The sequence below is a fragment of the Mus musculus genome, chromosome 1, assembly GCF_000001635.26.
Source record: "Mus musculus strain C57BL/6J chromosome 1, GRCm38.p6 C57BL/6J".
NCBI lineage: Eukaryota > Metazoa > Chordata > Mammalia > Rodentia > Muridae > Mus > Mus musculus.
Genome location: NC_000067.6, coordinates 34,107,260 through 34,117,563, shown reverse-complemented (window position 1 = coordinate 34,117,563; position 10,304 = coordinate 34,107,260). Strand labels below are relative to the sequence as shown.

Sequence of the window (10,304 nt, the reverse complement as noted above, 5' to 3'; positions counted from 1 at the left end):
CGAGACGTAACGACGGCAACAAAGACAAAGTGGACTCACCTGAAAGTGCAGAATTATTGTCCATATTAACCCCAAAGTCAGCTTAGGATTTCCATCTGTTATGTCATCATTTCTGATGTTCACCAACTTCACCTGTTTGTAGGTGAGAGAGAGAAACAGTGATTATTACACACCAGGCACGGGTTCTCGTCGCCTACAAAGGAAACGCTAAATGACACAAAGAACACACAGGTCACCAGATGCTACGGCCTTCCCTTCCACACTCTAGATGACAAACACATCTAAGCCGAAACTGGGTACTGCTGGGGCTCTCCCTTCTAGAGCACATACCGGAAGTGACCACCTGTCAAAAATATGATGATGGCGCCTGGATATTTATGACCTTAAAATCAGGGGACAGTCTTCTTTTGAAATGAGCTTATTTTACTCTTCTTATCAAGCAGAAAATGAACCAAGTTTGATGACCTGTAGATCTACTGCAGAGGATTTTTATTTTCTATCGTATGTATTTCTCTCGTGTGTACTTAAATCACTGAGTCTCTAGACGCTGAGCAAGCACCAAAGACTCGTGCAATCCTCAGAACCACAGCTTATCAACAAATGCTGAGCTCCGACATTCAGTAAGTGCGACGCTCTCTGACACTTATGTCTACAAAAGAACTGAGAACCTCAAGTGAACACCAAAACTTACGTTATCATGTTGGACACCTTTGTTCCTTATTTCAGGGAGCATGACGGAGGAAGAGAGACACTTTGCCACCATTGTCCCCTGTCATGTGACAACACAGGCTGCCTTTGCCAGATCCAGAGTGTTACTCTCTTGATCTCCAGTTCTCAGCCTCTAGAACCACAAGCGATGAACCCTGTCCTCTGTGATTTACACAGCACAGAAGCTGCGCAAAGCGCACTGAGCCGGTTATCTACGTATGACAAAGAGCAGACTGGTCTACCAGGAGTAAGAACCCGGCTAGCATGACTTCTAGAAGGAAGGTGTGAACTATGGAAATATTTTAAGAAACGCAGTGCAAAGTGTTAACTGTTGCCCACCCCTACCCGGGAGCGGTGGTGCTCGCCCACATTCTTGAAACACTGCTGCTATTCAAATGTCTACCTGCTTAGGCAGATGCATCCCAACCCCCCAGTGAGACTTAGCCCCTCTTAGTCGCTATTTTTCTGAACTCACACCTAATGAGACATTTTTTTCCCAGCAACAGGCATCCGAAAACACTGTTAAATATTTGCCTCAGTAAAGGCACACGATAATTGACACAGTTCAGACCCAGTTAACCCTTTACATTCCACAACTCACTCCTCGGCAGACTTATTTAATAATAATCACTTAACGCTAGAGTCTGAAAAATCTCATACCTGGCGTCTTTTCAAATAGTCGAGTGCAATCTGTACGTTCTGTAGCCTGTGAAAACGCATCCGACCCTTCTCCCGGGGCTAAGGACAGAAAATGGAAGGTGTGAAAAACTACAGCTTGTAACACCACTGACCATGCGAATTTAAAGATATTTTCTGCTCATCTTAATATTTTTAAACTATTTGTTAAGTAGACACAACAATTTAAAAAAAAATAGAGGCTTTTAACTCTTCTCTTTTATCTGGGACTGAATTTGAAGAATGAGGGGCCTTTTCTAAATATATCTTAAACCCATGCTTTACTCTAGAGGCCTCATTTAAACAAAAGGGAAGCCATAGAGCACAGAGACTTCCTAGTGCTCGCTAGCAGAGCAATCCTGGCCAACTGGTGCTTAGCTATGAATCCATAAAGATAATCATAATTCTCTATTTTACTTCTTATAGTGTACACTATTAGCAAGACAAGTTTTCTAATTATATTTATGGATTTATGAGAATGGTAAAACATGCAATTAGTACATTAAAAAAAAAAACCACACTAAGGAGAAAGACAGAGGTTTGTTTAGCAGTGACAGAGGAGAGGGAAAGGCCACTCACACTACTCGCTACGTTTCCTCTGTATTTCACTGCATCCAGTCTTTACACGAAGCTGGATGTAACACGGGCAGAAAGGACTGTGTACTTTTGTGTTACACTGGATGTGACTGTTTTCCTAGTCTCAGGAAAAGTGTCAAATCATAGCCATTTCCCCTACTGCCATTTTCCACATTAGCAGAGGAAAAAGAAAAGAAAAGGGGCTGGAATTTCCCCCATGAAACAGTCTAAGAGCAAAATAGGTGGAAGAGACTGACTCCCTCCCTCTCATCCACGAGCTGACATCCAAGGCGTTGAGATAAAAAGACAGCACACCACAAAGGGAAAGAAAGTCTAGTATCAGGGGAGAGAGATGCTGGGTAGTCACCAGCTGGATCTATAGAAGCCCGACTCCCATGGAAATCAGGGTGGTGGGATGCTGGAGGCCAGAGACGCTCACCTGTCTCTGCAAAGGCGCCTCACCTGTGTCAGCTAAATGTCAGTTAGACCGCCCTGTGGATTCTATGGGACACAAGACAAAGTCTTGTCCCCTTCTGCGCCCCACAGATAAAGAACAGCCCTCTATGCCAATAAGTTTGATTTAAAGGAAACTGTGAGCACCCCTGTGCCTCAAAAAGAGCAGTAAGTTGTCAAGTTCAAAACGTCAATTCCAGAAGGGAATAAATGTGCATAAAAATTAGTATACTAGTTATCAGGGCCCTATGTTTATACAGAGCATAAAAAACTCTACAATAGCAGGGCACAGTAATGTATGAACATGTTGGCCATTTCAGCTCTGAAGGTAAATCTAAAGAGAAAACATTTCCTCTGCCCAGTCTGTGAACGTGCGCGTCACACACCTGTCTGGGCCTGGGTCCCTGTCTTTTCGCTAAAGCCCGTGAGTTACCGGCCTGCCGGGTTAGCACTGCACACGCCTGCACACACGGCCCTGCTAGGTTAGTGAGTTACGGGGGTGACACCTACCCCCTTGTCCTCATCCTCCTCATGCTGCGCACACTCGCATGCTGCTGTTGCACTCACCAACCGTAAGGTCTTCAAAAAGTCTCGCTCCCTCGGCTAATGAATATAACAGACAGAAGACAGGACAGCAAGGAGACAGACAGACAGACCGGGAATGAAAACAAGAGCATGAGCGGAATGCAGTGGGGGAGAAGAGGTCACCGAACAAGGGAGCAATGGTCACACAAAGGGAGGTGATGCCTGGCTTAGCCCAGCTCTCGGAAAGGACACTTACTCCCTTGCTATACACAAGTCTTTCCATGTGTGGTTATACAGCGCCGCTGACTGATTTTAAGTCAATACAAAACAACTCAAAGGTTTAAAAAAATAAAAAGAAGAAGCAGAAAGAAAAGTGGTATGTTAATTATAGAGCCTATGGAGAAAGCAGGTATCTTCAGGTCTCCGTTCACGTCACAGGAAGATGGATGCGGAAGCAACAGAACAGCACTGACTCTCTTCTTCTGGCTGAACTCGTGGTCTGAGAGAACGATGCAAATGCCTAACGTCTGGGCTGCAGGCGCCCTGCTCACGTGTGTATGGAATTATAAGCTCCGCAAAAGAAATCAGGAAAGCGCACACTTACCAAGGTGTCTCCAGACAGAACCTCCAGGAGGGAGATCAAATTGTGCCCGTCCCTCAGATCCTCGTAGAGATCGTTCACGTGCTTCCGAACCTACGGCGACAAAGTGGCCATCTTTAGTCCTGTAGCTCAGAACGAACCAGGCAGGGTTAACAACAGACACATGCTTCACGGGTGTTCACCTAGGCACCTATTTTTCTGTTTTATTCTCTCATTACTTGAAAATAGTTGAAAATTTAAAACCTAAAAATATGGTTTTCAGGGTGACAATATATAGAGACAACAAGAATTACTGCTTTGTAACATCTCAAACTGAATATTATCCTGAACTACAATGACAGGCCTACAGATTTTAAATATAAGTAATATCCTGATTTTATTCCTTATCCCTGACACAACCAAGGCCACCTTAAAAATGAGTTGTATTTTTACCTCCAGCTGGTCTTCATAGTCTCTAACACATAACAACAGATCAAGAGGCACTTTGTAAAGACCCATCAATGAAGGCTGGGGTACAGGACCCGGAATTCTATGTACCATTTCTACAACTTCCTATAACTCTTTCAAATAATTTTTAAAAGCAAAGCCTAGGTTAGGAGAACGTCTATCCAAATCTTCTTCACAACTTAAATTCTGCCCTGGAGAATCTAAGTCACACTAACGTGAAGTTGGCCTTCAGCCTATAGCAGCTTCCTGTGTTCCCTCACCTGACCAGAGCCTATGGAGTTAGAACTAGAGGCTCTCTGAAGACCCTGACTAGTCTGCTTCCCGGGGACAGTTCAGTAATAAGTTCCCCACTATGAGATCTGTGCTCCACAGACAAACACCATAGCAGGCCAAGAAGATGGCTGGTCCACAGGGGCAAAGACATTCCCAGATTTTTCACCTTTCTGCAAGTCAGGACTCTATTACTTTGAGATGCTCACAGGAAAGGAACCAAAGAAAAGACGTATGACAGCGATTGGCTGTGATCCCTTTGGGGGGATCACACAACCCTTTCACAGGGGTCACCTGTCAGATATGCTGCGTATCAGATATTATATTACGATTCATAACAGTAGCAAAAGTACAGTTATAAAATAGCAATGAAATAATGTTACGGTTGGGGGTCAGCACAACATGGGGAACTGTATTTAAAGGTCATAGGAAAGTTGAGAACCACTGTTGTAGAAGAACCCCACCTCCTTTACCCAGGGCACAATCCCAGCACCTGCCCATCTCTGCAGTAAATTCTCTACATTCTTAAGTGTGAATCACATGCCATTGAACTTCTTCTTTTTTTTTTTTTTTTGGTTTTTCGAGACAGGGTTTCCTCTGTATAGCTCTGGCTGTCCTAGAACTCACTTTGTAGACCAGGCTGGCCTCGAACTCAGAAATCCGCCTGCCTCTGCCTCCCAAGTGCTGGGATTAAAGGCGTGCGCCACCACGCCCGGCGCCATTGAACTTCTAAACGTCAAGCAAACACACTCCATAAAGCAATTAAGTGACAGACACCTGTGCTCAAAACTGTACAAGAAAAGCCTAATGACAAACGAAACTGAAGAGCTTGCTAAGTCTTTACTCCCCAAACTGGAGCTTAAATGCCACTTACTATATCATCTTAGTTGAGTAGACACATACACATACATTTATGTGTGTGCATATGTGTACATGTGTGGAGGTGGCGTGTGTGTGTGTGTGTGTGTGTGTGTGTACTTGCACGTGTTATAATCTCTCTATTTTGCCTATTACACGAGAATCAAGCCCAGGGCCTTATATGCTTGGCAAGAAAGCTATCACCAAGCCACACTCCTACCCTACTGCAATTTATTTTATTAGTGTTAAAAATATGTGTGACTAATGAAGAAACTTCCCCAAAAATGTCCCCCTAAATTACTTGTTTCTATGCCCAGTGCCTGGGCCTTTTTGCCAGTTACAAGGTCTCTGAACACACACATAAACATTTGGCATCATGCTGACAGACATGGACAAAATGTAGGCCCAAGTTCCTTTAAGGAACTGAGAATTACTGCAATCCAGTTCTCCCTCTTTACAAACTGAAGTTTTAATCTGACCTCTTAATTCCCACAGAGTATCACTAAGACAGACACAGATTACACCACAGTCAAAGGAAGCTTTACAATATTTTCTCCTTGGTGGGAAAATGTGATGTGAAAGATAATTTTACATAATATTCATTTATAAAATCTGTAATTACCCAAGGCAGTTATGAAAGTGTTACTGCTCTGTTGGCATATTTATCTCACGATACCTTTTTTGATTGGCAATTTTGAACTGACAATCCTCTCAGGGTCTTAACTATAATTCAGAGGCAAAATACTTTACAAAGGCCTTTTCAGGAACATACATGCAAAATACACAATACATACATGGTGTACACACATTACCATCTCTGACTCTCCCTCTCTGTCTCTCTCTCTGTCTCTGTCTCTCTCTCTCCCTCTCTCTCTCTCTCTGTCTCTCTCTCACACACACACACTCACACACACAGTCAAGGATGTTTTCGGGAACATACATGACACACACAGGCATATGTGTGTATCCTAATAGAATGAAAGCACTACTGTAATTTTCTGTTTGCATACTAGAACCCTATAGAGATTCTCAGTCTCCATCCAAACCACAGACCTGAATCTGTAAGGCCTACTTGGTACTTGGTACTCGGAAGACCCACTGTGCATCTGCACCTGTGCATTTCCCCTGTGTCTGCAGTGTAGCCAGGAAGCAGCCCTACTCTAAGGGAGCCTGAGCAGGACCACCCAGTAACACAACACCACCATGTAACTGGTGATACCCAGCCAGTTGCTTCATCTCTCAAAATAAATGAATTTGTTGTCAATCTAACATCCTTGCCCACAGGACAGTGGTAAACCCTCGTGTGCGCAGGGTGGGGCCTCCAGCTGGTTCCTGCCAGACACAGAGCACTCCTACATCCCACATTCCTCTCCCTGCCATTCTCCATCCAGGACAGTTTAAGCTGGGGTGTGATTCTGAACACTTATCTCATAGAAAGGCAATTTCACAACTTGCCATGCTAGTAGATTGCATCAAGCTCTCCTCACCAGAAAACTCAGAGTCAAATGTCATTTCTCACCATTACATTTATGCTATGATTAAAAAAAAAAAAAGTTGAGCATGCTTCAAAAGGAGAAAATATTGCATCACATAAAACCAAACTGGAAAAGAAGAAACTAATTTTGAAGAAAAACAAGAATTTGGAACCTGTATTCATTTTAATTTTGCCTCTCACTCTGACCCCATGACCTTAAAGGCCCTGCTGAAGCTACGCAGGCTTAGTTCTTTCCTTGGCAATAGGACAGTGCAGAAAGGGTTCCGAGCAGAGACCAAAGTCTGTGCTCTCAAGACAGGGTTACTGTTTTTGTTTTTTAATTAATGACTTGCTAATTTAAAGGAAAATGTATAAAACAGAAGTTACTTTCAAGCCTGGGAACATAATTTTCTAAACATTTTTAGGAGAGGAAAAAAAAAATCAGAGTAAACTTTGTAATGCTGCCAACAGTGGTGGCTCCGTGTTACTTCCTATTGTTCTTGCCTTATGGTCCAAAGAAATAATGTCGACACCATGCCCTTGACTCTGAGACAGCGGATGAAGCTCAGCATAGAGCCTGGCTTGTGAGTCCTGGGTTAGAGCCTGAGCACCAGAACAGAGGCAGCCTGGCTCCTGTGTTCCCCAATCTAAGAAAAACGCACGCCATTGCTATTATCAAAATGGTAGCAGGAGAGAATGGATTACTGAAAGCTATCCTCTGAATCCACAGGTTCACTGTCACACAAACACGAATGTACACATATACACACCCACACATATACACACACCCACAATGCCTTTTAAAATGCTTCGAATCCACACATGAGAAGAGAAGGTAGTGGGTGAGATAAGGGGTCAAACTCCGGGCTCTGATCGACTGGCCAATTAAGGTAAACCAGGGAAGTAAATAGTTAAGCCTAGACGGAGGGCTTAGCTATTTTACTTTGTCCAAACTCTGAGTCATAGACACTTGGCCTGCTAACTGCACTTCACTGGTAACTACTGTAACTGCCAATATGCCTTCCCCCTTCTTCCTCCTCTCCCTCTTCCCCATCTTCCTTCTCCTTTCCCTCCTCCTCCTCTTCTTTCTGCTTTCCATCTAAAATTAAATGCAGTCCCCCTTACTTTTTCCCCGTGAGGCATAAACCATCTGAATCACAGTCAAGGAAATGATGAGCAGCATAAGGCATCCGGATGCCCTGGGGTTAAGCTATGCACCCAGAAGAGGGAGACAGCTTTCCTCTGTGTCACACAATCATCCCAGAATTCTCCAGTGCTTGTTCTGTTCTGTCTGTCTGTCTGTCTGCCTGTCTGTCTCTTTCTCTCTGTTGTGGTTTTGAGACAGGGTTTCACTATGTAGCCCTGGCTATCCTGGAACTCACTATGTAGACAGGGCTAGCCTTGGACTCACAGAGTCCTCAGAGCCTGCTTCTGCCTGCAGAGTATTGGGATTAAAGGCCTATGCTCCTAGGCCCCCCTCTGGCTTCCAGTGCTTTTGAAAATGTGTGTGCTGCTCTGAACCTCCCATGTACCTGCAGGGAGAGCTCATCTTTTTCTCAGGAGACTATCCTATGGAAGGAAATAGGTAGACTGGAAAACAGGAAATGGGAAGAAAAAAACGAATGGAGGTGCTCAAGGTGACCCATGAATGAGCAGGGGTAATTATGGCAGACCCTTGCTACTTGCAGGGATTAACTGATTAAAAAAAAAAAAAAAGGCCGCACACAACAGCTCTGTTTTGTTAAATTTACCTGAGCTAAAACTCAAATCCAACTTCGAAGAGAAGAATCTTCCCACACCTGTGTATTCAGATTTCTAACCTGTCTTTCTCAGACGTCTGGCATCATGTTAGCTCTCATTAATCTAGAAAAACTCCGCAAGAATTCCGAATCTTATACATGACAACTCTTTTACAGCCAGGACCAGTACCCAAAAGAAGCAGTTTGAAGGAGCTAAGAGTTATTCTTACTTTTGGTCTCAGAGGCTGCCACAGCACAGAGGGTGTGACAGCTGAGCGGCTCCATCACGGAAGCCAGGAAGCAAAGGGAGGGCGCCTGATCCAGGGAGGGGGCCAGGGACAGCTCCAGCCTGTTAGAATGGGTTGCCCACAATCAGTGCAGGTCTTTCCTTTTTTGTATCTGGAACTGCCCTCCCAGATACACACTAATATTCTACCTATATCTCAATCCAACCACCTGACCACCAAGAGTAATCATTAAGGCATACGTGGTGTAGCAGCGGTTCAGTTCGATAAGTGTGCACTGGACTCAAACCATAGACTAAGACATCCTAAAGATAGAGACGCATGTAAGAGAGTGCTGTCTGCTACAGTCTTCAACCTGAGAAGGCAGACAGTGAAGAAATTCCAGCAGCAAATGGATAGACTCACACACTAAGGAGCAAGGGAGCTCTATCCTGTCCTGGCTCTGTGAACTTAGCAAAGAAGATGGCGGCATGTCAGGTCTAGAAGAACAAGTAGTGGGGACAGGGTAAAGAGGTTAAGAACTGTGTAACAGGTACCAAGCAAAGGAAGCAGCTGCCATTAAAGACATGTGAGGTAACATTAAGTACAGAGGGAACTGGGGGACCGGCCAGCTTCATACATTACTAATCCCAGCACTCAGAGGCAGAGGCAGGTGGATTTCTGAGTTCAAGGCCAGCCTGGTCTATAGAGTGAGTTCCAGGACAGCCAGGGCTGCACAGAGAAACCCTGTCTCAAAATAACCAAAAAAAAAAAAAAAAGAAGAAGAAGAAGAAGGAGAAGAAGAAGGAGGAGGAGAAGGAGAAGGAAGAGGGGGAGAAGAAGAAGGAAAAGGAGGAGGAGGAGGAGGAGGAGGAGGAGGAGGAGGAGGAGGAGAAGGAGAAGAAGAAGAAGAAGAAGAAGAAGAAGAAGAAGAAGAAGAAGCAGCAGCAGCAGCAGCAGCAGCAGCAGCAGCAGCAGCAGCAGCAGCAGCTCTGAAGGCCATTGAAAGACCCACAACGTGAGGACTCCCCCACGTTCTGACTCAGGAGAGGCGACACCCCAAAATCACCAACGAGAAAACGGTCTTGTTGCAAATTGCAAGAGGATTTTTATTCAAGAGCGCTCTCGGGCCCACGGTCATACACCACGCAGGGGTAGAGGACTGTGGCGCCCCGAGTAGCTGGGTAAGGGGGTATTTAAAGGAAGAAACCGAAACTCAAGGAAGTGGGGAGGGCTTTGTTGGAAGATACCAAAGATACCAGTTAAGAGTCACAAGGAAGTATAAAGTTACAAGAGTCACAAGGAATACCTGGTAATTGTTAACTCTCAAGACAGCTTCTAAGAGCCCCTAACAATAGCACATTTGCATTGCAGGTTCTGGTAATGGCCAGGGTGACTTTCTTTGAATGAGCACTCTTTGAACCCAGGAAGCGGGTGGGTAGAGGAATGTCGCTATCTCTTTTATGATTAGCATACCTTTACAAAGGCCACATTCCCAAGCCTGGGCCTAAAGGCCTAGAATTCTGTTTTTACGTTGTTATACTTTCACCATTACACAAAATTAGGATCAGTGGGAAGCAAAACCATAAAGAATCTCAGCCTTCCTTTATTTAAATCCCTAAGAGCAGAACATGGAGTTATAAGATAGAAGTACCCTCCTTCCTGATTCAACCAGAGAGAAGACGTCTGCCCTTGGGATGGTAACTGAGGATAAACAAGAACAAACTTCAATAATGAGCCTCTGTCTGCCCCTC

General features: G+C 44.5%; 1 protein-coding gene and 1 non-coding gene across 31 annotated transcripts in view; both read right to left on the bottom strand.

The window, feature by feature from the left end:
- The window catches only part of Dst (dystonin), a 400,775-nt gene that overhangs the window by 191,099 nt on the left and 199,372 nt on the right, over positions 1-10,304 (bottom strand). For 16 of the 30 annotated variants that reach the window (XM_017314621.2, XM_017314676.2, XM_017314651.2 and 13 more), the window contains 4 exons: positions 3,542-3,631; positions 2,980-3,015; positions 1,369-1,446; positions 40-132 (listed from right to left, as the gene is read on the bottom strand). In XM_017314621.2, the coding sequence (XP_017170110.1) occupies positions 40-132; positions 1,369-1,446; positions 2,980-3,015; positions 3,542-3,631 (297 nt within the window). The remainder of the gene's footprint in view (positions 1-39; positions 133-1,368; positions 1,447-2,979; positions 3,016-3,541; positions 3,632-10,304) is intronic. The other 14 variants (XM_006495666.4, XM_006495690.4, XM_006495691.4 and 11 more) reach the window with 1 other exon arrangement.
- On the bottom strand, positions 133-205 carry Mir6896 (microRNA 6896). The gene has a single exon (NR_105861.1). It is a non-coding gene; the product is annotated as a microRNA 6896 (primary transcript).